Raw genomic sequence first — 27785 nt, 5'->3', positions numbered from 1 at the left:
CTGATTAATTTATTCAGTTTTGTCAGCCTTATGGTGGCCTGCTATAGTGACATGAGCACTTGTTTGGTCCTCATGTTGAGAGACAAGATGCAAATGCCTCAATTTAGAATCAACTCTAGGCCTTTTGAGCTTTCTTGTGGATGAATATGTTATCACATGATGCAAAATGCAACTGCACAGCCAACTTTCCAAACACTTATGATCCCACCAGTTGGGGAAAATGATGTATAAAGAGGGTAGTGCAGATACAAATACTACAGAATTAAAGTGGACTAGATCATTTCAGAGTGGTTGAGTATAGAGATATACCATAAAAAAGTTGTAGCACTGTCCAATTACTGTATACTTTAAAAAAGATGTTTTTTTAAGGGTTCTTTAAAGAACATGGTGCTATATAGAACCATGAATGCATTGTGAAAGGGTTCTTCAGATTGATGGAGAATGTGTTGTATCTGGTTCTATATAGAACATTTTTGTAAAGGGTTCTATATTGCACCAAAAAGGGCACTTCCACTATCACGATGTCAAGCTTGACACAATTAAAGAACTCTTTTCAAAAAGGTTCTATATAGAACCATCTACAGCATATTCACCAACAGTCTTAAGAACGCTTTCATGATGCAAAGAACACTTTAACCATGCAAAAGGTTTTTTGAGTATTCATGGTTCTATATAGAACCATTTTCTTTACTAAACAACCCTCAAAGGACCATGTTTTTAAGTGTGTATGTTGTCCCTTTGTCCTTAGTGCACACTGCCCTCTCATCCCCAGCACATCACACATAAAGCTACAGCAAGTCATTAAATTAGCTACTACTGTTAATGAAAAATGTTCCTAAATGTCAGAATCACTGAAACCCAGTAAGTAGATTTGTACACACATGACTGTAATACAATGTTTTTATTTATCTAAAAAAAACTTCAGACAAGACACAGCTTTCACATATCTATACTCAGTGTAATACGTGTATGTAGTAGAAAATACTTTTGTGCTTTTGTAAATGACACTTACCTGCATGAAAGACAGTGATATGGCAATAGAAGCACTACTCAAGATTTCATGTATTAATCTACCTTGTTGATACATTCTGTATGCAGCGTGTGCAGCATAAAGATATTATGCCAGCAGTAAGTTCACTCACATTTCTTTTACAGCCTTATTGTACATATGAACATTATCTCTTTACATGAATCGTCACCACAGACAGATTCATTGTGCTGATTCATTTTCTGAGAAACACATTCATTCTATTAAATTGTTAAGATCAGACACACAGTATGTGTTTATCACAAGTGTCAGGTGACATTCAATACAGATGTAGGTTTCATGATTGAATCTCCTGGATAAATGTCAGTAGCTCTCCTGACTACAACACAGTGACAACATCATAGACCTCCGGTGGCCTTCAATGACCTTTTCACTCTTTCGGGTCCTTTCTAATCGTCCACTTTCATTATCTGCAACATTTGTTTGTTCATTCTTCCCTCCTTTACGCCCACCTCTCATGTCCTCCTCCACACACATCTGTTTCTCTCTCTTCTTTCTGCCTCTCTGTCACTGTGCATGTGCTTATTTGGCCATTTGGACCACAACCGCCTTCCAGGCCTTCTCTTTGTCAAACTCTCGCAATGTGCCATTGGAGCCCTGTTGCTAGGAAAGAGAAAGAAAGGAGAGGAAAGGGGAGCTGTCATGTGTGTACGTCAGTGTGTAGTATTTATTGTGTCAATCAAAAATGCTCCCATCAGTGAGTGTGTGCTGCTTCATATGTACAGTTTCTGCAGGAGAGGATTCTGCCCTTAAAGCTCGACTGAGTCATGTCGTGTTTGTCCTTATGGTAGTGAGGCCTGGACTGTAGGCAGTGCCCTGTTTATGTCACACTATACATTATTATCCTATCTACAGTCACGGCCACCCTCAGTCACGCTTGCCTGAGACACTTTCTGTCCTCTGATGAATCTCCCTGTCACGCAACGTGTGAGTCATTTGAGCAATCAATGACTCAAGTGTATGGTTGTGACTATATCATTCTGTGCATGCATGCTTATGTCCTGGGGCTACAGCTGTGCATGTTATTTGAACACGTGTTCATGTGTGTTTTTGTACGTTTTCAGGGGAATAAAAAAAATTCCCGGTCAAAACAGCCATTAAGTACAACATTTTCAGTGTGAGAAATAAAGCAGGAAACATATTTTACACATAATTATACAAAAGCGTCTGACACTCAGTATAATATCTCATCTGTGTATATTTAATTTGTCCATTTTTTACTTTTGCGCATCCTACTGTCACTTTAACTCGTCCATATTTCCAATCTTAAAAACAAACGAGTTGCAGCTGTGTCCTTCCAACAAAACTGAACCAGCTGGAGTTCAAAAAATTAAAAGATACCAAAAATGAGACTCCTAACAAGCATGCAAGGCCTGGTAGAGCACTAAAACTGTCACCATCAGATAATTTAAAGCATTTAAAGCTTTCATCTTTAAAAGCCAGGGGAAAATCACATTCCACCTTGCGTCAGATGTGAAAAAATTCTACAGGTGTTTCACAGGTGTACTGAGAAAATGAAACAGATAAAAGAGAGAAATTTGCACTAGATTGCCTAACAAAAAACAAGTGTGTGTGTGGGTGTGGGTTCTTACTTCGCACTGCCTTGACCCCTGTTGCAGACTGTCATCCCACTCTCTTGCTCCCATGCGCAGCTGGCTCTTGTAGGAGGCACAGTGCACTACAGTGGCGAGAGTCAGGCCAGCCTGTGCTAGCAGCAGCGCCATCAAGATCAGCAACAGGATATCATATGACTGCTGCACACACACACACCCCACATGCTCTGTTACAGGTACAGACATAACCACTGTCACCACATCACATTTTTTTAATTGATGTCTGACCAAACTGTTAATTTAGTGTAAAGACATCAGCACATGGGTGTTTTTCCACTTAACATAATTCTGGTTAAAAGAGTTCCTTGTTCTGTATTACCTGTGTCCACCCTTTGCTGGCGCTACTGAGTATATGTAACTCCTTTTCAGAGTACTTTTCAAAAGTTCTTCTGAAGATTTATTTGTCAGTGAACACGTTCTCTGGTGCTGATTAATAATTAACGTGTAATGAATGTGATGTCTGGTGCTGTTTTTCCACATAAATACACATTAAATACTGATGTTTGGAGATCTACTTTGAAACTGACTTACCTTTTCAGTGGGCACCTCATGCAGGAAGATCTCAATAAAACTAAGCACACTACTGGACAAGAAGCCAGAAGCAGAGAACAGCAGGGGCGAGGTCACACTGCTGATGGCAATTAACATCTCCACCTGCAGCAAAGAGAGACACACACAAAGAGACAGAGAGAGAGAGTGAGACACTGATAGATACAACAGAAGCAAAAGAGTAATTCCCTATAGCATCTCCCTGTTGAGCAGACAGACAAGTAAACTAAAGTAATGAGAATGGTGTGTTCCCACTGGGGCATTTGTCTGCCCTGGTTTAACTCTGGCAGTTGAGATGACTCACCAGGCACTTGCTTGGGTATTCCGACACCACATGGCTGGCTATGGCACTGGGGAAACACTAGAAGGGAAAGACAGGAATATTTAAGACAGAAACAGACCATGAGATGCCATTATAGCTGTGATGCTCTTAGGGTTGGGGCATTGCAGTCAGATTTAATATTTGTATTTTTAAGGCATTATTTGAAAAGTATTTGAATAATACCCCAACTTCCATCCCCACAGAAAAAAAACAGAAAAAAAGGAATCTTGGCTACAGGCTACCATCACCAGAGTAACCAGAGACCGTGACACTACTCAGCATCTTACTATCGCTGTGCTATATGACTTTGGAAAAGTTTATCACACAGATGACTGAGATTTTGAATAAATATTCGTTTAACCAGTAATCAAATTAGATTAGATATTATAATCAGTAACCAAACAGATAGTATTGGCTAACAGAGATTATTAATTTTCTCACAAAGGGTAGGCCTTAGTCTGTCTGCATAGGAGAGTCTAGACACTGGAAAGCCCCTTGGTTCACAGACAGGCCCGTGTGTACTTACTGACCCTGTGAAGAGAGGTACAAGTTGACCTTGAAAGGTAAAGCAGACTGGTAAAAAACAGTTGAAACCAGTTTTTAGGAGTAAGCACAACATCCAATGGCCAAATTGATGGACGAAGAGATGCATCTATTAGAGAATAAGCTACTATCAAAATTTGAGAAGAAAGGCGGGGGGATAACAAATTACCCCAGATAAATGGTATATAAACGGAGACCCTGTGCCACTTGATGCTGAAATAAAGAAGAAGCCTTTTTCCATCTTTCCACAAACTCAGCATCTGAAGACTCTTTCCTTTTTGACATCTTTTGAGAACTAAGACTTAGAACTGTTATTCGTGTAAGTGTTTAGCCAGTATTAAAAGATTTCTTTTTTATTCATAGTATTATGTTGGAAGCCTGGGGTTGAAGGGGATAGACCTTGGTCCTGACACAGACCTGACACACATATCACAACAATCAGCGGAACAGAAAAGAAACTCTTGTACTCATGCCTATTCAAATATTCAAACATTCTGACTAACAGCCATTTGCTGCTATCAATTATATTAGTATTCAAGTAATCTACCAATTATTTTGACAATAAACTGAGTAAACAATAAAATAGACTTAACAATATTAAAGCATGCATAACTTTTTAAAGATTTTGAAATACTTTTGGTTTGTGTCTATCAGACTCTGTTTCTTATGATAAACAGCAGCAGAATTTTAAAAATGCATTGTGATCATACAAACTGGCAACTAATTATTGCAGATTCTTTGAGAAAAAGTATATTTTAAACATTTTTTAATAATAAAAAACTTCAAGTAATCAAAATTAATTGTGACAGCCCGAGATGCCTTCATAAGCCTGTACAGAACAGATAAGCAGTCTGATCCTTGTGTTGGTACTTTCTGTTCTGTGCAAAAGAACACAGCAGAATTAACATTGATTTTTTTTTTATACATTTTGGACTCACAGCTACTAGAATCCAGAAGAACGTGACGGAGAGGTAAGGTCCTGGCAGCAGAGCATCCATGTTAAGAGCAATAATACCTCCAAATACTGCCGAAATACCAACGATCACCTCGATCACCTGCAGATCAGAACATGCAAGATCAATACCAAAGTGCAGGCAGTGAAAAACAGAGACTGCATATGGCACAGTTAGAATAGATCTTTTCAAACGTACTGTGTTAATAAATGGTTAAGATGTGAATAGAGTTGTTCAGAGTGGTTTGTTGTGAAATGTTCTGTTGTGAAAACTTTCTAAATAAGAATTATTCACAGTGGTGGTGATAGAAACTAGTTGTCTGAAGAGTTTGATGCCTCTAAAATCTATGTCACAAAAAGCTATTACTTGAAATAGTTGTGAAAATGCTGCCTGATGCCACTCCTAATGACAACAACTGAATTATACAAAAATTCTAAAAAAAAACCAGGTAATTTCCCTTTAAATCTGAAAAGCAGTACTGATCACTGCAGCTTTCTAATGACCTTGCAGTCCATGTGAAAGTGGAGTAGCGGCACTGTTAAGTGCTTGCCTTGTAGCCATTTACACCTCATTTACCATGCTTCTCAGTGTGTATCATTTTTAGTGTTTCAGCTGCTACCCTGGTTTCAGCTGTTGATCCTGCGTATGTTATCGCACTGAGCAGAAGCTGCAGACTCTGATGAGCACTTTAGATTACAGTTCAGATCACATAGCATCAGACTGTCTACACTGGGCCAGTCTCTCTCTCCCTTTCTCTCTCTCTCTCTCTCTCTCTCTCTCATTGGTAGGTGACTCACAGCATAGGCCTTGAGAAGACGTGTAGGGAATGAAGCAGAGGTCACAGCCACAGGGCCATCATACACTGGCTGAGGAAAGAGGAGTATCGTTAGAGAAAAATGCAGCAAGAGAAAGAAAACAATGTTCAGTAATCTGTTAGCTAAATGGTCAATGATGTTGGTATTTAAAATTACAATGGCACAAAATTTATATTCCACATCTATCTACTAAACTCTCAAATGTGATGTGTAGAACTGTTCTAGTATCAGGTCACATTCTGCTGCAGTACCTTAGCATGCTATAGCTTCACAGCCCACAGCACAGGTTCATTCCAGCTTTTGAGAATAAAGGCTCAACTTGTTTTTGTGTGTGTAGCTGATAGCTTAAGCTACTTTTGCTTCAATATCCTCGTTAGCACTAGAAGCTAGCATTAGTTTCGCACAACCACGCAGGTTCATCTTGGCTCACTGAAGCATCACTGATACAAGTTTAGAGTAAAAAGGATCAAATCTGAGCAGGTTTTTGTTTTTGTGTGTAAAACTCTTAGCCTATGCTACTTTTGATTCACAATCTTTGTTAGCACCTGAGGCTAACATTAGCCTGGTGAGAAGGGTAAAACAACCACACAGGTACATTTCAGCTTCCAACACAGCAACAAGTTTATAGAATAAAGATTCAGATCTGAGCGAGTGAAATCGAGTGACTGGTGCTGGAGTGACAGACAGCCAGAATCTTTCTGGTATTAAAGTTATGGTGGGAGCTTTGTTTCTGCTTTGTCTCATCTCATACAAACAAACAAGGTAGAGTAGTGATGGGGATTATACCATAATATTACAAAAATTGTAAGAGATTCCGATTTTTTAGAAAATTTCTTAAACAAACTTGTCTACTGTGCAGTCCTATGGGCCCTTATGATGGCCACCTGGATCGAATGTAGGGTGTAGTCTAGCGGACTTGCTATGGAACAGCGCTGTCCACCACTTTCTCGTGGGGTTTCATCTTCGCTCAGGGATTGGGCCCCACCTTTCTGCCAGCTCTTGTAGCCATCATCGGGGCTCAGGGGATGGATGCATGGCACGTCTGTGTTGTTACAATCTCATGTCTGTTATCTGAAATGCTGATGATATTCATCAGAATATCATTTTCTATGTTGATTCTTTAGCTACTCTAAAATTGGGCAAACTATGTTTAGCATGGTCCAATATCTGCTGTATCCTTTTTTTCACCAGCGCTGGAACTGTCTTGGTTTTAAATTAAGTGGACTCCAGAAAACCTGGAGGGTGCAAGGGGGCATTCACAATTTGCACAATCATGCATATTCATAAGTCTTTGCATTCTTAATGAGCGTTAGGGTTTAGGGACTCTCTTCTGCCATTTTTAGTAATTTCATGGACATAGCAATGATACATGAAAATATTTAACAAATTATTATTTGACATATATTAATTTATTGTGTTTTAAATTATGACTTATAACCTTAACATCTGTAACAGTAAAAATGGTTTTGTAAAAAAAGATGAAACTTGTGGGTTTTGTAAAAAAAAAGAAAATCAAGACATGACTACTTTGTTGCTCCTAATATTGTAGGTTGGCTCTGTTTTTCGAGAAGACTCTATTGGGCTATTTTTCTGCAGTTTTTCAACAAAGTTAGGACATTTTATCATGAAAAGCACTAAAACATATGCGCAAACACAGCTGAACATTCACACACACAAACCTTGCTGTGGCTGCAGCAATCTTCCACAGAGCGAGCTGATAGGATGACAGTGCTGGCCATGAGGACCTCCAGCAGAATGAGCAGGATTAAGTTAAAGTTGATCTGGCCAGGAAGACAGAAACTGTTACTGTCTCGGGGTCTTGGATATACACTATATGCCAAAAGTATCCAGACACCCCATCTAATTAGTGGATTCAGCTACTTTAAGGTGCACTAATTTCTGACACTTGTATTCAGTTGTGAGTGCACACAGCTTGTATAATCAGGTGGTTACTATAGCAAAGGGGGTGCAAACTCCCTATTAATACCCTTGATTTCAGAAGAAATGCTGGGTGAGCAGGTGTCTACAAACTTTTGGACATAAAGTGCATCTACTGAAGATTTGTATAATTAGGGTACACAAAATAGAAACAATATATCACAATACTTCAGTTTTTCAATGAAAGTTTTCATCTTGGTGAATGTGACATGGTGACATGCTCACATTGATGGCCGAGGGGCTGAGAACCAGCTTGCACCCAAACCACACCAGGCATGTTGTGGTCACCGCGAATGTAGAAACATACACCAGCTGAAAATCTGACACCTACAAGAATTATAGTCACTCACATATGTAAAACAAAACACCTAGAGGAAGATTATACACTCTTAAAACACATGGTTCTTCAAAGGTTCTTTAGTAACGGTTCTATTTTACAAGCTTGACATCATAACAATATAACAACACATTCTCCATCAACCATTTCACCATACAGACAACCATTTAGGCATGAAGTGCTTCTATATAGAACTCATGGTTCTTCCCTTTACCAATGAACCCTTGAGGAACCATCTTTTTCAAGAGTGTGTGCTAAGTTAACATCACATCACTCAGAGTGAGGCTCATATACTTACTGCAACACGCCAGTTTGTGGCAATGGCAAAGCTCACCACTGCAGCTGGGATGCTCTGCAAAACAAAGAAACAAACAACCAATTTGAAGCACAGTGCAAGCGGGGATTAGTGAGAAGAGCAGGAGGTGGAGAGCTGAGCAGTTCTGACTGCAGAGTTGTTTACAGAAAGCAAGGGGGATTTGGTTTGGTTCTGCTGCTTATTACATACACACTCACCGAACCAGCAGCACAGCGCAGGTAGTCCATCGCAGCAGGAAACACATTTCCCAAGTAGAGAGAGAAGCCGGCTGTGATCAGGAGACTACACTGAGAATTATACCCACATACACAAACACATATTGAGAGAAAGTATTAATCCCTTGAATCCTGAGCTTATTACTCAGTTATTGGACTTAAAGTGAGACTTATATATTAATAAAACACTTATTTATCTTAATGACTACTGCTCGTGGTTGTACTAAGCACAATTCATCATAATATATAACATTTAAAAGACAAAATTCTTATCTTTCTGTAATCTTCAGTCAAAATGTAATGATTTTTGTCTGCCTCTAAAACGTCTTATTTTTGTCTGCTTCACCACGTACCAGCGATGTGGGGAAAACAATATCAACAAATAATATCATATTTCAATTCCCTTTCCCTCCACCTCCACATATCATCGAATGAAAATGAACAGCTAGCTCAGAGTGCCTCCATGGTGCTATGTTTCAATCAGATCAGAAATACCTCACGGTTGAGAGAAAATGTTATGGCTCTTGTTGTTCTAATCTAACTTGGCAGATTGAAAACAATGAGATAGAATTTGCCACGATGTTAACATTAGCCCAGTTACACGATAAAAAAATATACCTTAGCAGTGTAATCTTTGGCACTAACATAATATACATATTTTTTAAATTAGTTATGCAGTTTAAATTTACATGTTTACACAAAAACTGAATTGTGCACTACAATTTTCCATTAGGCTGACTAGGATTTTTGCCATTGTACTGTAAAGCTTGTCCAACCTAACAACAGTTGCTATGGAAAAAAAATTTGGGTCAACTACAGATAGGTCAGTTTTTCTCATACTGCAGAATCAATCTGTCAAAACATGTTTGGTGTCTAAAGTTTGTTTCGTAGGTTTTACAATGGAGCTATGAAGCTAATGTAACTAAAAAGTAATGAAAGCTTATGGCCAATGATTAGCTTTGTACAAACTGCATGCCTAAATCATCACACATTTGCCTTAAAAGTTATCGCATAATCTCAAACAGTCTTGCTTATGTGGTTTCTGACACTACATGACATACTATTATCTATAAAACTGGGCAACTCAGTTTAATTTGAGACAAGTGTGTAATAATTTAGATGTGCAGTTTGCACAATGCTTATTGGTGGGCTATGAGCTTCCATTATTGGTTTATTATATTAGCCTTGCAGCTCCAGTGCAAAACTTAAGAAACAAACATCTACATCAAACATATTTTGGCTGATTGACTATATTTGGGGTAAGAGCAAAGTGGTATAAATCTGACATTTCACCAAACTGTTTAAGACAGGGGTGTCAGACTCCATTCCTGGAGGGCCACAGCTCTGTAGAATTTAGCATTCTACTTCATAGTGTTAGATGAAGGAAAGCACTATAATCTTTGTAGGGATTTGACCTTCCAGGACCTGAGTTGGATATCCGTGGTTTAAAGGGTCCTGGTCCTGGAGAGCTACCTTCCTGTAAAATTCAGCCCCTACCTGTATGCAATAAGCTGCCCCGCCCCTTTCTTAACTCTAATACATATGATCCAGCCAATCAGGGACTTGGGAAGAGGTTGATTAGCTGGTGGAACTAGAAAGGTAGCTCTCCAGTACCAGTGTTGGAGATCACTGTCCTCTTACAAGTAAAGGTGCCAAGAGGCACAAGAACCATTTTGGGTTGCCTAAAAAATCTTTTAATTGATGTTTTTTTAAAGAATTATTTTAAACAAGATATGTGAAGAACCTTTAAAATGTAGACAAACTGCACAAATTGTAAAAGTTCTGTTTGGCTTGGATGTGTGGTTTGGCAAAGTCCCCTTTAACTTGTTAAAATCTGCTGAGTAGTTGCAGTGCATGCATGTCCCTGTAGAACCCCTGTATCACCTTTATTTTTAGGACTGTAGGGCTAAACAGAAAATCTAGAGTGATTAGACGTCCTCCCAAGGCCACACGCTCTCACCCCTATGAGGACGCTGTAAAGCCAGGCTCTGTAGCTGAAGCAGGGGTGCAGTGGCTCAGCCCGGTCCAGCTCCAGGTCACTGGCTCTCACGTCCACTGTGTAACTGTCCCTCTCTGCTCGCTCCCTCTCTCGCTCCATCCTCCGGCTCAGTGTCCCACCCCCGCTTATTCGGTCCAGGGTGGGGATGTGGGTGTAGCTGAACTCATCCCGCGCCGACACAACTTCCTCCCTCTGCATCATGATCCACTAATGTGTCTCTCTGTAGGACCGAGTTAGATGTTCGAAATCACAGCTGTGGGAAAATTGAGTAAATTATTCAAATTCAAATAATGAATACTCAGTCGACGCTCATTAAGCACCACGCATGCCTGATTTTTCAAGTTTAGGTATTACGTACATGCAGATCAATAAAATATCAAAAGGATTAGGGCATTTCTCATAATGCAAGCCCTGTCATATTGCACAACAAATCAGTATATTATTAACAATACAGAGCTTTCTTCAATCTGTGTCTAAATAATAGCAGTAAATATCTACAGCTAATGTAAAGGCTTTTTCAATGACATAATCATAATGCAAGCATTATAATATTGTAAAGTGTACCAGTATGTTGTTACCTACAGGGAGATTCCTTCTGTAATTTAAATAGCAGTTCCTTTTTTGCATTTTGATAGTATCTGAAGCAGGCGTGCCCCATGAACAAATCTAACATAAAATTCAACATAACAACGTTATGAAAAAACTGTGATCACTGTCAGATCACAAATGTTTACACTAATTTACATGTTTTTCGAAGAAAAATGACAGAAATATGTCAAGACAGGCTGGAAAGGAACACATGAGGGCACGGACTCATTAAAAACGCAGAAAAACAACGAGCCCTCCCTCCTCCCTTGCTGTTCTCATACGTGTTTTTGTTATTTTATTGTCTGCCCCACTTCCCTCATACCATACACCTGTCTGATGTATTTATTCCCGTCTTTCTTCCTCTCCCACACTCACCTCTTCAGCTTCGTGTTGCTCCTCCAGACAGTTTATATCAGCCCACCAGTTTGCCTTCAGATGCACTCATGGCATTCAGACTCGTTAGTTTGTCAGAGAGAAAATCTCTCTCTCTCTCTTTCTCTCTCTCTCTATCTCCCTTCCTCGCTCACTATCCCCCCTGAAAGTTTTGGAGCAGTTGAAAGAGAAGAACAAAAAAGTTGGGTGCGCGTTGCTGTGCCAGGCAATTTGAGTGCCAGAGAAGAGACAGGCTGTGAATGTCAATGAAGAGAGGAGAGGAGAGAGGGAGGAGAGGGAAGAGAGGGGCTGGGGCTCAAAGCAGGGGCCCAAAGCTTCAAACTGTCCAGCACAATTCGCAGATGCATAAAACAATCCCCCCAACTCCCTCCCCCTCAAAAATACAGCAAACTTTCACCCACACTCAAATGCATGCGAGTACATGTGAGAACACATAACAGAACAGTGTGAACTTGCATCCAGCTTGAAAACATGTTTGTTTTATGTCCAGTGTCCAGTCTTTTTTTATTTCAGTAGTTTCTAGTTGTGCTGTTATTTCATTTGAGCCATAATGGTTTATCTTCCTGTGTAAAGCACTTTGAGATTTTGTAACAACATTTTATAAAATTGCTTTAAAAGTACACACTTAAAAATGATGGTTCTTCAAGGGTTCTTTAATAAAGAAAATGGTTCTATATAGAACCATGAACTCTCAGAGAACCCTTTGCATGATTAAGGGGCTCTATGCATTGTGAAAGTGGTTCTTCAGATACATGGAGAATGTGCTGTGGATGGTTCTAGATCATACCTTTTGGAAAAGCATTCTACATAGCACCAAAAAGGGTTCTTCTATTATTACAAACTTGACATCGTAAAAATAGAAGAACCATTTGTGGTGCTATATAGAACCCTCAAACAGGTACCATATAGAACAATATACAACAATATACAACACATTCTCCATCAATCTAAAGAACACTTTAGTCATCCAAAAGGTTCTTTGAGTGTTCATGGTTCTATACAGAACCATTTTCTTTACTAAAGAACCCCTGAAGAACCATCATTTTAAGAGTGTACCATATAAAGGATTATTATTATTATTATTATTATTATTTATTTATTTATTTATTTATTAATTAATTACACTGGAACCTTGTGAATAAAAATTCAAAGGGGTGTTTCCCTTTACTGTCTGCTGCCAACCCCCCACCTTCCTGGCCACACAGTGGAGAACAAACAGCCCAGTATGGCTGGCTGTCCTACAAGGCTTTAGAAATGTCCTGAGCAGTGGCAGTAAGCTCACTCACATGTTCCACGCTGCCACAGCGCGTTTCACGTGACTTCATCTAAAGCAGGGTCCACCTCAGTCTGTGTCCTTTTCCCTGGTGCTGCCTTGGTAGAGAGTTTAGTTTTGGTAGACTGAGTCCCGATGAGAGAAAAAAAACAGTGATGTTCTATGATTCTATGATCTGTCGTTTGTGTGTATGAGCCAGTGTGTGTTGTTTTACTGTCTTTTTTGAGTTAGGGTGTCTTCCACTCACATGCTTTTACAGCAGTACAGTTCCAGTTCAGTATTGTCCTTGAATGGTGGTATCCATGGTTACCTTTGGAACTCCCTCTGTCTCCCCCTTCCACATTCCTCTGCTTGCTCAACATGCAGCATACAGAGAGAGAGAGAAGAGAGAGAGAGAGAGAGAGAGAGAGAGAGAGAGCAAATTTGATGTCCCAGTGAAGTACAGTGGCATTAGTATCAGTGTTTGCCAAGTGAACCAATGACTGCAAAACATATCTTGGCAAACATCTTTAATATAAGCAGTATATCTAGTGTTTCTCATCTGTTCTCATTATGTATTTGCTGTAAGAAGAGCAATTATTCAAGCCTTTTCTGGACAAATAATCTGGCAGATACTTTTTCAAAATTTCAAAAATTGATGCTGAATGAAATAGAATTGTCTGCCTGAATGGTGAAATAATTTTGCTTGATAAAAGTAGAAAACCTGTTTCCAGTCCTGTTTCTAGGCTTCTAGACTTCTAGTTCAGAGAACGCAGAACTTAAGGGATTTACCCTGCCATGCATAGACATACATTCTCTTTTCATATGTTTGTTCAGTTAAGGACAACAAATCTTGTGTTACTTTCAATACAACCATTCTACACAACTAGCGTTAAAACTTATAGAACTTAAATATTTGCACTAATTGCACAATTTGTTAGAAACCTGTGTTCTTTTGACCCGATACAGTATATGTAATTAACACTCATTTTTATGATTGTGCACACTGTATCTCCCCTACACTTGCCAAAGGACAACAAAGCTCATTTCAGCCTGTTATGTGCTGCCACAGTTCCTCTTGAAGTTGCCAACACAGAGATGATGTAAGAAGAATGTATTGTAGTATTGTGGCTCTCACTGGTGTGGAGTGGATTAACCCTGTGTCCTCACTTCCAGCAATGCAGGGAACAATGTATCTCCTTGTTCTCCACAGCTGCCACAAATCCTCTCTCTGTTTCTCTGCCTCGTACCCCTCTCTGCTCAGACTCTTTCATCCTTTCATCTTTAATGCTTCCTCACCTCACTCCACTTCATGCTCGTGCCTGTCCTAAGTGGCACCCTAAGTCTTGAAGTCCTCCTCAAAGTCAGCACTTTGGTGATGTCAGCAATGTGTGCGTTGTACAGGGTAAGAGTCTTCAGGGTTGTTTGGGATGAAAGCATGCATCTGGAACAGACTAGAGTGATGTACATGCTATGAATCTACCGTACTTGGCATTATCGATCGTGCATGTACCTGCATTGTCGACCATACATTTTTAAATTAGCTAATTTGCTTATTTACAGTGGCTCTATACGGATTACAAGCATGCAACTCAATGCCCTGATTGGAAAAATGCATAATTTCAATTTATTTGTTGAGCTTAACATATTGGAAAAAATACAACCTAAAATATAAATTGTGCCATAACATTTGCACAGATCACATTTTATGTTTTTTTACCAATATGTTAAATTCAACATTAATATGCGATTCAAACAATCCCATTCACTCCGATTAGTAGACCAACTGGAAGTACACACTGACACTGGCTTTGATAAAGGGCGCACTAAGAGTGCACAAAGGGCAGTCAAGAGCACTCTTTGAAGCCCATAATGTCAAATGGGAAACCTTACAGCCTCACATTCCTTGCAGACACCCACAAAAGAGAACCGCAAGATTGCCAGTGTGCCAATTGGGACAGGGCCTTACTCACTCATATGCAAAAGTCTGGATCAAATTACATTTTTTGTTGATTTTCTAAGTGAAAATAATTACACATCCTCTATAGGGAACACATTTCTGCACTTCATGTACAATTACTGTTTATTTGCTGAATATTTGACATTGGAAAAAAACAAACAATGTGTGGCCTGTGAAAAAGTTACAGTAAATTTTATATCTTACGTTTTCTTTCAGTGTGTTTAACTCTGCAAATAAATCATAATTGTGCACTAAATTCCCAGGAGAGGATGTGTTAAACTTATTTTTGCTTAGAAAATCAACAAAACATGTAATTTGACCAGCAGTGTAGCTACACTACAGGTGCCAAATAAGCTTCTTTGGAGCAATGGGTTTCATTCACCACTATCTTCCTGTTTTTCCTAAATTTGTGACATGCTCTTAAACTGCATAACTGTTTGCACCTTTGAGCTCTTGAGAGTGCATAGACTCTGTTCTTAAGGAACAAATCCCACATAAGAAAAAGACATTGGTAAATCTTTGTGAAAACTTCGTAAATGGGGTTTAGGAAGAAATTTGTTCGGTTGGTGAATAAGGCCCACTGTTCTTTTTGATTCCCCAAACCAGTGCTCAAGGCCCCTACATGATCCACATTTTTACTCAATCCCACCCCCCAACACATAGAGAGCAAAAATATGGACCATATAGGGATGCCTAAGGATTGGTTTGAGAACCACTGCCCTAAAGAACCCCTCAATTGATAGTTCTTCAAAAAACATCCATTGAAAAGTGCTCCAAAGAGCCCTTTTTGACGCCTTTATTTATAAAAATGTACCTTGTGACTGTGATGCAGACAGTAAGTTGACTTAATTTGTACTTGTCTTCTATAAAAGATATCAGAAATGTGTAGCTTTCATAGTAATTGCTGCTGAGGGCACTATGCAAATCTGAGAATAGATAAAGTGAATTCGTTTGTCGCAGTGTGAAAGTGCTACAGTAATAAAGCCGTGTTTGAAAATGGGCACTGCTCTGGGTAACGTCCTTGACACAAATGTCTGGTTTGGTGCGATTAAACCTGGCTTGCCCACGAAAGCACTGCAGGCAAGGTGCACCCAGCTATCACAACCAGCCATTTCCCATAAAGCAAAAAAGGAGAGGATCAGCTAAGCAGTCCAGGGCACTTCGCTCTGCATGCATGCATGCATAAATAAATAAATAAATAAATAAAAAGGTTGAAAGTCTGAGTTCAGATACTGAAATGCTCAAAATAATTTAAGAGAACAATGTTTTTTTGTATTAATCTTTATAAAGAAAACAAATTTAGTCACAGAGGGATTTACGCAGTTGCACAAACGTCATGATAAGAGACACGCCGGAACACATCAGAACATACTGCAGGCACATACTGAGTCAGTCATCCTCAACAGCTCTCATCAGGAGCAAATACATTTACAGCTACAACTCTTCAACCTCATGCTGATAATAATATTCTTTCTCTTTTTTTTTCCTAACACAAAAATAGTCCCACACTGAAAAGGGTAATGCACTCAGCAGACTTGAGTCAAATATGTATGTCAATTGTACATAAATAAAATATATTACAACCACACATTTATGCCTTTCAGTACTTTTGGCTATGAATCTGCTGCTGTGACATTCTCTGTGGGATGGTTTCCCAAAAAGGGATTAAGCCTAGCCATGGACTATACTTTCCTTTCAATGCAGAATCTCCATTCATAATCCTGTGTAGTCCAGGACTAGGCTTCACCCTTGTCCAGGGAACTGGCCTTAAGTGTCTAAAGGTTTGTAGACACCTGACACTCCAATGTTTCTTCTGACATCAAGAGTATTAATAGGATGTTTGTTCCTCCTTTGCTGCAGTGACAACCTCCACTCCTCTGAGTACTTTATACTAAATGGTGGAACATTGTTGTAAGGACTTGATTGCATTCAGCCACAAGAGCATTACTGAGGTCAGGTAGTGATGTTGAATGAAGAGTTCTGAATCACTAATGCCACTCCAGCTCATCCCAAAGGTATTGGATGGTGTAGAACATGGTTCCACTGCTCCACAGTCCAACTCTTTATACCCCTCTAGCTGACGCTTAGAATTGGCCATCGCTCACATGCAGCTAATCCATTAATTAGAACAGGTGTCTACAAACTTTCGGATATATACTGTATTTTATTCATGTGTTAATGATGTCAACATTTGACTCAAGTCAATTTAATGCATTACTTTTTCAGTGCACATAAAAGAGCTCGAGATCAATAAAAGAAATAAAAAAAAAACAAACATAAAAATAGTTACATGCATCTGCACATTTACAACTGTTAGCGGATTTAAAGAACATTTTACATACACTGTGAGAGGGGCCGTAAATGAAGATCTGTGTTATGTACATATACTTACAGGTGGAGATAGCTCTCCATATGAGAGATTTACACTGTATATTTACATGTGGCCATATATAATATTTTTCTTTCCTGCTATACAGTGTGTGATGATAAAGGCAGTATCAGTGTCACTTTCACAACCTATGGCTGAGTGTAAGCAAGCGTGTGAGCCAGGCAGGCCACGGAACATCTGCAATAGATTGTCCAGCGTGAGAAGCTGTTTTTCTCTCACCATAGCTGAATCTACTAGAACTGGGCAACCTGTTAAAACTTCATTTGCTATTACTGTGTTTGCGTGCATCTTTGCAGTTGGCAGAACTCGGACTGCACTGAAAAAAAGTGATGAATTTAATTTACTTGATTTAAAGGTGTTCATCATTTCCTCATAAAGAAATGTTGCTGTGGTAAGACAACCAGAGGGGTAATTTTACACAAGAAGGAAAAAAGTTATGATAATGTTTAATGGAAGTTAATGCAATAACCTATTATTCCAAGTAATTTTAGACAATTTCTACTCGCTCATTTGCATGCTCACACAATGCGAGTCTAAAAAAATTAAAAAACAGAAAAAATTGAGTTAGGAGGTCCTCATAGACAGCTTACTTTTGGCAATAGTTATGTTGATGGAATATATTTTATTCATGTGGAAATGATATACACATTTAAATTAAGTCAATTCAGTGCATTACTTTTTTCCATTGTGCAACACATCCAGGATGACCACTGAGGCCACTCTTGCTGCAAACAGCTGCCTCTTTGGAAGAAAAACTAATGCCTAAACAATGATTTTCATTATACATCAAAGATTTTTCTACAGCTCTCAGCTCAGCATTTTGTTTTTAACATAATCCGACATCATTTGTAAATGTACTGTATGTGGCATATGTCACAGAGGCATTATTTATTGTGAGCAGATCTGAAATAAATGACAATGGCAAAAAAAATCGATGATGCTTTATGGCTGTCTTGCATCGCACATATGATGACCTCCCATTGAAATGCTCCCTTTGGAAAGGCCTAACACAGCTGCTCTCTTAGATGAAGTGCACTTAGCAAGTACTGCTATGCTACTGGATGGAATGCACACTAAGCCTGTGCTGTTCTAGCACTGGACAAAGTGTGTACTCTGGGCCATGAGCTTCTGATGCTTCAAAGCAGCTACATGACAGTCTCAAACAATGGATCCCTTGGAAGAGGACAAGTGAATGGAGTGAATGCGTGTGGCCAGAGTCTTCTCCAGGTCCTGCAGGACGTCATTGCCCATGCTGTCCACCGGGGTGTCATAGAGCAGCTGCTTGAATGGCTCCAACTCGATCAGCACCACCATGTTCTTCAGGAAGTAGCCTTCAATGTAGGATGAGAGTTCAGGTGCCTCTAGGAACTGTGGAGAAAAGTGTGCGGGAAATAAAACAGCAAATCAACGGAGGTGTAATTTGACTAGCACTATCATTAAAAATATATGTTTTTTCAGCACTGGTTCAGGTCACATTCGGACAGAATCTTCTCGAGTTCGGGGCAGTTTCAGGCTGCATCCTGGTTTGGACCAAAATTTCAGGCCCAATTAAATCTCTACCTACTCCCTACATTGTGACCATTTGAAACACCTATAATATTGGTGCAGTTTTGTAGATTCACAGTTACTGACTATCTCTTGCTGAGATTTATCAGCCTCCCTCTACCTCATCCATCAATTAAAAAAGATGATGATGCTGCATCTGATACATTCATCCAGCACCCACTACAATGCCACTACAATGTAAGTGTCACTGCTGTCCTGAGAATGCTCTACCACCCAAATAATAACTGGTCTGCAGTGGTCCTATGGTGGTCTCTTTCCCCTGACTGATGGGGTAGACGGTGGCTGACATAGTAACAGATGGTCTACATTCAGGGACTGTAAACCTACAATGATAAACTGGAAACTGCAGTCTACCAGTGAGAAAGAACTTTTACTTTAGCGTGGTTGTAGATCTCCACACAGGTTTCAGTGTTGATGTTCTTGGAACAGATGATCTCGCAGTGCCTCTGTAGTGCCTCCAGTTGGAAGAACTTAGCAGCAGACAAGAGCTGAGGGAGAGGAGGATACACACTCAGTCATAAGCTCACATGTATCATCCTCTACTGATAATGATTTTCCATGCTTGAGATAGTTGATTGACAGTCTTGCAGTTTAACAGGCCTTACATCCATAATCTCGGTGTTCCTAATGTGTAGAGAATCTGTTCCACCACAGTACAGGTACTGCATCACCAGCTGTAACAAAATGCTTGCTATTAAGTAGTGATCATCACCTACTACATATAGACCAATGAGCCAAAACATTATGACCACTCACAGATGAAGTGAATAGCGCTATTATCGCGTAACAAAGGTGCATGCCAAGGTCTTGGATATCTCGTAACAACAGTGCTTGCCAAGGTCTAGGATATATAAGATGGTAGGTGAACAGTCGGTTCTCATAGTCCATATGTTGGATGTGGGAGAAATGGGCAGGCAGGAAGACCCAGATACTACAGGGCAACTTCAAAGGTCTTATAGTACATTAGGTGTCATAGTGTTTTGGCTTATCGGTGTATAAATTAGCAGTCAAATGTAAAGTCTTATTGTGTGGATCGATTTTATGAATCGTCTGTGGAGAACAACATCTACGCACCTGAAAAACATTATATTTCACATTGCTGATTTCAATGCAAGTGTTCTCTGTTGGAGGTCTGTTTGCTAGTAGGGATTTAAACCTTTGAGGAAAGAAAGACAAAGAGACACATTGTCAAAGACCCAGAGAACACCTGAAATTTATTATATTTCACATTGCTGATTTCAGTGCAGATGTTCTGTGTTGGAGGTCTGTTTGCTTGTTGGGATTTAAATCTTTAAGGAAAGAAAGACAGACATGATGTCAAAGAAACAGAGAAGCATTGTGTAATCTCTAAATAATTTTATTGGTGTCCCAAACAGAATCACAGTGCAGAGGTAATTCTGTACTTAAATGCAGTGTTTAAATTATTTGCCCAGTAAAAGCACTTGTTTTGGTATATAAGCATTGTGGAGCTGATTGCACTTGATTGCAGACTAACTCTGACTGTGAGTGCAGTGCACTGTCTCACCTGTTGGAGGCGGTGAAGAGCAGAACTTTATGAGCATAGAATGGCTTTCCCTCCACCAGGAAGGTCACATCTGACATCTCCTTATTGTTCAGGAAGTGGGGATCTAGTACATAAACATACCACAGGAAAGATTCATAAGCAATTAATTCCATAAACTTACAAACTGCATAAACTGAAATAAAATGCATTGTTGAAAATGCACTGCCATTGTACACTAGATGGCAGAGAAGGTCTAATTTGAGAGATGCGGCTATGCTTCTTCATCCAAACAAAAGAGAACAGCATGGATGCGTTTGCTGGAACTGCATGTGAACCTTATGAGGAGAGTTTGCACTAGCACATCATTTTTCACAGAGCTAGTCTCAATGAGTTCAGGACAACTAAAGGACATTAGGTGGGAAATGAAAACAAACTTAATGGCCACTTTAGAAGACACAGAATTGTGCTGGTACAGTCAGTAACTGTAAACCTACAAAATGCACCTTCATGGCAGACTAGGTGTAGGTGTACTCAGTATAAAGGACTGAACATCTAAAAAACGTTTTTAAGTTGTGTAAGGCATAACACACCCAGCCTGGAGGTCTGTTTCTTCTTGATCTCCGTCAGTTTAGGAATGGGGTAAGGTCCATAGCACTGAGTGAAGATCACAGCCAGCTGCTGACTGATCACCTCATTCTGCAAAACAAACAAACATCACAAACATGAACATCACAAATACTGCCCACAAGTGCTTCACTGATGCTGCAGCAAACACAAGTGCTGCAGGGGCGTGAGCATGTGAACCCAGTGGAGAGTCGGAATGCAGATGAGAGGGGATTTTAATGTTATTTTGATTGATGAAGTGCCTTCTGGAGCAGCTCTCTTTTGTATGGGTGGGTGGAACATGGGTAGACCAAATCCTCTGCTGAATTGCTCTTTCTGTACTGTGACTCATCAGAGAAGCTGTGAGGAGCTCCTCATCAACATGACGTTTCTTTCACTCTGAGTGCCTCTTCTGCACTGCTGTGAAATCACCTGCTGTCAGAACATGCCCGCACATGCGCACACGGGTTTGTTTTCAGACAATGTCAGGACTCAGGGTCATGCATACATTATATACTGCTGTGCCAAAGTCAGCATCCACCCTTTTATATACTTAATTTCCAATCAAAACTGCCAAGTACAAGTTATTTGTTTTTCAGTGTCAGAAAAAGCAGAAAGCATATATTTGATAGAAAATTACAGAGAAGCCTCAACAACTAAATATAATATTACATTTTTCAGTATTTGTCGTGCCCACTTTTGGCCCTATCCTATGGGATATTTCCAGTCTTAGAAGTTGGCTGAATTTTCTGATTATATTATATCTAATTGCTTTGGAAATATCTCATTTCACCATTTTAGATGCACAAAAGAAAGAAATGTGCAATGCAGCTAAGCTTTGTTTGGATAGTTGCTTGTGTAAATGTTAGTGTCTGTTTGATGGGGAATATAATATTAGTGACAGCTTTAGGAACAGTTTTGTTGGGAGCACACAGCTGTAACTCATTATTTGGAAAAATAATTAAAGTTGCAGAAGGGTGCAAAAAAGTAAACAGTGGTCAAACAAATTCTGATTTGATATTATACTTTTGCTGGAGACATTCTGTTAAATATGTTCCCTGCCCCCCCACCCTCCACACTGAAAAATTCATAACTTGTAATATAATGGGCATTAAGACTAGAAAGTAAATAAATGAAAATTTTACATTATCCAGACTGTGCACATATTGCTGACAGAGGAGCTCAATTCACTTTTTAAAATCTCTACAGAAAAGCACTGCCAATAGCCCCTGTGTCAAACACAAGGCACAATCTTATCCAGCCTGCAAAATTATTTTAATTTTCTATTAATCTTAGCCCATTTCACAATGCACTGCACAATAGTCCTCAGCATGCACTGCAATGTAATGTGCACTCCAAAAGAAAAAATGCTTGCAATAAAGAAAAAATGCATCTAGTTCAAGCAAATAGGTAGGTTTAAAAGACTGAGCTCGTGGGGCCATTTAATTTTGAATATTTCAAGTATTCATGTAATATTTCAATGTCTACTACAAGTGTCTATATTTTTCTGTTGAGGTTTCTGCGTATTTTGAATAAACAATGGTCAGCTTGGGTTATAGCAATAAAAATACAGGTGTTCTCTGGCCCACGGATTTGTTGAGATTTTTTAATATGGCCCATTTAGTGGTTGAGTTTGACTCCCCTGGCCAATAGAGTGGGACGCTCTGCAGCAGTCACACATAAGCCTAAGGTTACCACAGGCAGTATTAAGCATCGACAAGAGCATCCTATCTCTGGTCCTAGATTACACCCTGCCCTGCACATTTTCATCTTTCCATTGCTTCCAGCACATCTAAACCAAATAAGCAGTGCATTAACACTCGCTTCCTGAATAGAACTGGGTGTGTTAGAGCAGGAAAACACTAAATTGTACAAGGCAGGGGGTGCTCCAGGACCAGGGTTGGGAACCTGTGGACTAGAGGGGTATAACATCCCCAGCACTGGGCTGTAGAGCAGTGGAATTGCTTTATTTATTCACTTCAATTTATTCAAGACTGTGCGCTTCTGCTGCTTATTTGAGTTTAAGAACTGTGACAATTGAGAAGTGACAATCATTAATCAGTCAGTAAAGCACAGTTTAATTAAAACTATTTATATGAAATTTAAATCTAAAATATAAATCTGGAAGTATAACGAAAATATTCTTAGCTATCAGAATGTTTGGCCCCGTTGGTAGAGGCCACAAAATTCTCATTATCAGTCGGACCTTGGTTCTGATGTTCTAGGCTTATAGTTTTTCTTTGGATACAGGCAGAATACTTTTGTCCTGAAAATGTACAAAAACCAACATGCGCACACACACGCACACTCAAGTCTACCTCTCTCTGGTGATAGGTACAGCTCTCTGACATGCATCATTAGTGAAGGTATGACAGAGTACATCAGTCATCAGTCATCACTGCAGAACTGAAATAAGGTTCAGTGGCTTTACCACACACACACACACACACACACACACACAATACAGATCCAACCACACAAGCCCTTGCTGCCAGTTGAGTGTGTGAGAAAGAGAGAAAGAGAGAGGAACAGAGAGGGAGATCAGCCATGTTTCTGACAGCAGGTGATTTGTAGAGGCTCAGGCTGGCGGTCAGGGTGATTGGAACGTCAGGTTTATGAGTTTCTCAGAGTTTCTCCGCTGGAGGACAGAGAGAAGTGAATGTGCCTCTGCTGCCTGGCATGCATCTCATCTCCTCTACACACAGCCAGGGCTGGCAGGAGGAATGGGCCATGAGACAGGTGGGAGAGCGCGCATGTGAGAGAGATCCACTCAGTGTCAAAGCAAAGCTCACACTGTTACATAATGCAGCGATGCATCCCAGCAATCTCCCCATTAGAAAGTCTAACAGGTCACTGGCTGATGGAGAAGACTGTGAGCCAAATCTTAAAGCAAAAAATGTGATATGCAAAACTGTCCTTCAAAGTAGAGAACAGCATGTATGCCAGCAGTGAAACTGAGAGAAACAGCTTTAGAGTTCTGTTGTGGTACCGATTTTGTGAATCACGCTCTGTTTTCTTTGAAACAGAGCACAGAACTTTTGTCACAAGACAAAGCTGATCCTCAGGCACCCGATTTTAGTCATAACAGTTACTGCCTTTTGCCTAAGGAAGAATGCACAAATTACTTTCATGCCAAAACTGAAAAGCAATACCTTCAATAAACACAATCGAGGGCCCAGAATTTTCTGAAATCTCCATACAGGATAAAGTAAATTGTATTTTTTTTTTAATTAAATTTGCTTGTAATCTGAACTTAGTTATTGCAGCTAAACAAAAAAAGTTGGAATGGGGCAATTTAAGACTAGGAACATGTTAAATGTTCAAAAAACAGTCATGTAATCATGCTTGAGTATAAAAAAGCATCCAAAAAAGGCCTAATCTTTTATGAGCAAGGATGTGTCAAGGCTTGCCCTTTGCCAAAAATACTTCAGCAAATATTCCAACTGTTAGACAACTAAGAACAAGTTCTTCAATGATTCACAATATTGTGGCATCAGCATAGAACAAGAAACAGGAGAGGCCATTATTTCTGCCATAAGAAGTGCTCTTTTATTTACACAAGCAGAAAAGGCACACACTACATGGGCGGGCAAAGCAGGCAGGTCACTCCTAGCCATACGATTTCTCCTAGGCACACAAACCTCCATTATCTCACCACAGCCCAGCAGAATAGCACAAACAGCACATACACACCTTAAACTAACAAACAACAATTACAGCCACAAATGCCCTTTCAAGGAGGGGAAAGCAGGGCATGCAACATAATTTTGCATAACATGCATCTAAAGCCCATTAAGCAATCCAGAGCAAGTGGCAGCTGCCACAATATCAGCAAAAGATGGGCACCGGCATACTCTGATAATGCGTTGTCAATGACTGTCATGCATTGCTGCATTTACAAATGCAAGTTAAGACTGTACTAAAAATGTCCAGAAACACTGCAGACTTCTCTGGGTTCAGGCTCCTCTGAAAAGCACTGATACACACTGGAAACATGTATTTTGGTCTGACGAGTCAACCTTTCAGATTGTTTACGGAAAAAAATGGACGTTGTGTTATTTGGACCAAAGAAGAAAAGCACTATTCATATTGTTACCAGTGTAAAGGTCTAAAACAGGTATGGGGTGTTTTGCTGGGTGACTTGCACATCTGTGAAAGCACCATTAACAAAAAGATATATACACTTATTTGAGCAACACATGCTGCCTTTTAGACATAACAATGCCAAGAAACAATCTGTATAAGCACAATCAGAGAGTGTGAGCTTTAGACTGGCCTACCTGTCTCTCAGTAAAAAAGTGCAAAAAACAAGGCCTAATATGGTTGCGCAACTGAAGACTTGCATTAAGTGTTGTTAAAAAGTTAAAGGTGATGTAACACAGTTGTAAACATGCACCTGTCAGAACTTTTTTGGAACGTGTTGCAGGCATCATATTTGGAATGGGTCTATATTTAGAGATTAAGTGATTTGGAGATTAAGTGACCTCAGAACAACGCAATGAAGGTTTTGCCTATCAGTTTGGCACTTTATCATTTGTAGCTTTCTTTTTATGTTTTTTCACTTTCTGATTGCTTTAAGATTGGGCTCAGAATCTTCTCTATACTGACTACACTACTGTCCCTAAAACCAAGTAATAAGAAATGTGCTTCATCGTGTTGTGTGTGGGCTGAGTGGGCTGTGTGGGCTATGTGTGTGTGTGTTTGTGTGGAAAGTGCAGGTTGGGGTGGACCTTGCTGGCTCGAAGGATCTGGAACATGAGGGGCAGGCCATGTGTGATGAGCTCCTCTGTGTACTCCTCCTCGTCGATGCAACTGAACTCTTTCAGCAGGCCCTGGATAAGCGGCCGCCTGTGCTGCAGGAAACATGTCCGCAAAGACTCCAGCCAGGTGTGCAGCGTCCAAGGCACTCCTGTCTCACACACACACAAAATTACAGGTTTAATGCAACATATTTGTGACAAGTGTCAGAATGTTTCACTTTGCAAAAATGTTCTCTTGTAAAGTAGAACTGTGTATTCACATTACAGTAGAAGTGCATAAATGAAGGTGGTGTTTCGAACACACTGAATGTTGTAACTGATTAAAATCAAGCATAACAATATTCAATAAATAAAGTTCTTGCTCAGATTTTGGCTAAGATAAAATTCTCAGGAAATCTTCCACCACTATATGTCCAAAGTGATGTATTTTTATTATGTATTTTGTTTTGTATGGTCAACAGTGTAAACAGTTCCTCCAGTCACATTTATAAATTAAGAATATTTTTAAAAATAATTTAGAATCAAATCAAAATGATTTATTCAAGCTGAATTATGGTGAAATTTCAGGTTTCATGACGTAATGAATCTTTTCCTAAAGAATTATAATCATGATAGGATTAAATCAATGTGAGGTCAGAAATTCACACCCCCACATTACAGGGCTGAAGTGAAATCACATTCAGAGCAGTGTGAACATAAAAATTCTGATCTTTCCAAATCTGATTTGAAACACTTTTGTATGTGGTCCTAGTTTGAATACGTTTGAAAGCAAGAATATTTAGTAGAGGTGGCCAGCATGGCAAAAATCTAATATTGCAATACTTCAAGACATTTTCACGATACAAAATATATCACTTTTTTTTTTTTCCCAGACATCTGCTCAGTTGGAACTGAGAAGAAAATTACCAGTTCCAAATAATACTATCAAAAACTGTGAATACAATTACTTTTATTCAATATTTGGCATGCTATGTTGGACTAAATCCAGTTAAACAGGACTAATTTTGCTCTCTTTTTAATGAAACAGGCAGTTGTTCAGTGTTCTACAAGTCCTGAAGATAAGCACAATATGTTCAGGAAAGCATACTGTATTGTGACACAACTTATCATGATAACGATATATTGTTACACTGTCCAGCCCTAATATTTAGATCAGAAATGATGTGTTTTTTAGCATCACTATTCACTACACATATGCCTATCACTGTCATCATCATCCAGTGTTGGCAGCATGTCAGCAGATACCAGCATTATGCTAAAATGTCGGTACACAGGTCCTTTAAGGGCAAGAGGTTTGTTTACACTGATGACCGATACAAATCGCTTACAAACACAAATCGGTAGAAAATCTAAGCAATAATAATCTGAGCGGATCTGAGCAATAAATTGGAATTGAGGCCAGTGATACGAACATTAAGACACTAAACTAAACCAGTACTGACTGAAGCGATAATGCATTGTAATAATGTGTAATCACATATACTCCAGTATATGTGTGATGTGTGCAATCATATAGAGTCGTGAGCAAAGGTTTTTGTCACCCCTGGTGAAATGACATGTTTTGTTGATTTGAATAAATTAACACATCCTCTAGAGAGAACACACTTCTGCACATTTTAATGCACAATTACTGTTTATTTGCTGCACTTAATATAGTGAAAAAAAAAATCATAAAAAGCGCTGGTACTAACCTAGGCTGCGTACGTCCAGTGTGATGTCCACATATCCATGTTCCGAGCTGTGGTACATGGCCTCTCTCAAGGCTTTGAGTTTGGCCTTTCCAGTGCGGGAGGCCTCCATCTGCAGAGAGCTTCTCTCTCCCACATCTGAGCCCTCAGCCAGGATTTCCTCCAGAGACAAGACGTCCCCCTTTCCCTTCTCAGACTGAGTTAGCAGCTGGTGAAACACGTTCCTGATCAGAACAAGGAGGAATATCATTAGCTGTGATTAGAAAAAAAAACTGTTGTGTTTGAAACTGTAATTTTACAGGAGAAGGAAAATTTAACCACTGTAAAAATGACTGTATATTTATAATATTTATTTTACAGTGAAATACTAGTTTGTTATTTTATAGGACACTCATATAGTTAAGGAGACAATACATCTAAATGTACCTGTTCAT

At 39.4% G+C, this 27785-nt stretch overlaps 2 protein-coding genes across 6 annotated transcripts in view; both read right to left on the bottom strand.

The window, feature by feature from the left end:
• Positions 1-899: 899 nt before the first annotated feature.
• Positions 900-11948, bottom strand: mlc1 (modulator of VRAC current 1). 4 transcript variants are annotated; one of them, XM_036585602.1, is made up of 12 exons: positions 11612-11948; positions 10610-10901; positions 8632-8721; positions 8417-8470; positions 8007-8108; positions 7523-7624; positions 5826-5894; positions 5014-5130; positions 3515-3571; positions 3193-3315; positions 2641-2802; positions 900-1645 (listed from the first exon to the last, which is right to left on the bottom strand). In XM_036585602.1, exons 2-12 carry the CDS (start codon positions 10847-10849, stop codon positions 1571-1573), a joined length of 1191 nt encoding a protein of 396 aa, XP_036441495.1. In that variant the 5' UTR covers positions 10850-10901; positions 11612-11948; the 3' UTR covers positions 900-1570. The 4 variants fall into 4 exon arrangements, with proteins under 4 accessions (XP_036441495.1, XP_036441494.1, XP_036441493.1 ...); XM_036585601.1 differs by having other exon boundaries at positions 900-1651; positions 10610-10868; positions 11612-11941; XM_036585600.1 differs by having other exon boundaries at positions 900-1651; positions 11612-11933.
• A 4171-nt stretch (positions 11949-16119) lies between these two features.
• The window catches only part of btbd11b (BTB (POZ) domain containing 11b), an 82618-nt gene continuing 70952 nt past the window's right edge, over positions 16120-27785 (bottom strand). Inside the window, exons 10-17 of one of the 2 annotated variants that reach the window (XM_036585327.1) lie at positions 27355-27575; positions 25634-25812; positions 20891-20996; positions 20322-20424; positions 19871-19952; positions 19402-19470; positions 19171-19284; positions 16120-18598 (exon numbers count right to left, since the gene is read on the bottom strand). In XM_036585327.1, the coding sequence (XP_036441220.1) occupies positions 18389-18598; positions 19171-19284; positions 19402-19470; positions 19871-19952; positions 20322-20424; positions 20891-20996; positions 25634-25812; positions 27355-27575 (1084 nt within the window). In that variant the 3' untranslated portion in view covers positions 16120-18388. The remainder of the gene's footprint in view (positions 18599-19170; positions 19285-19401; positions 19471-19870; positions 19953-20321; positions 20425-20890; positions 20997-25633; positions 25813-27354; positions 27576-27785) is intronic. The other variant, XM_036585328.1, reaches the window with a different exon arrangement.

The sequence above is a fragment of the Colossoma macropomum genome, unplaced genomic scaffold (genome assembly GCF_904425465.1).
Source record: "Colossoma macropomum unplaced genomic scaffold, Colossoma_macropomum, whole genome shotgun sequence".
NCBI classification, from domain to species: Eukaryota; Metazoa; Chordata; class Actinopteri; order Characiformes; family Serrasalmidae; genus Colossoma; species Colossoma macropomum.
The sequence above is the reverse complement of the archived record's forward strand: the minus strand, read 5'-3'. Positions and strand labels throughout refer to the sequence as shown.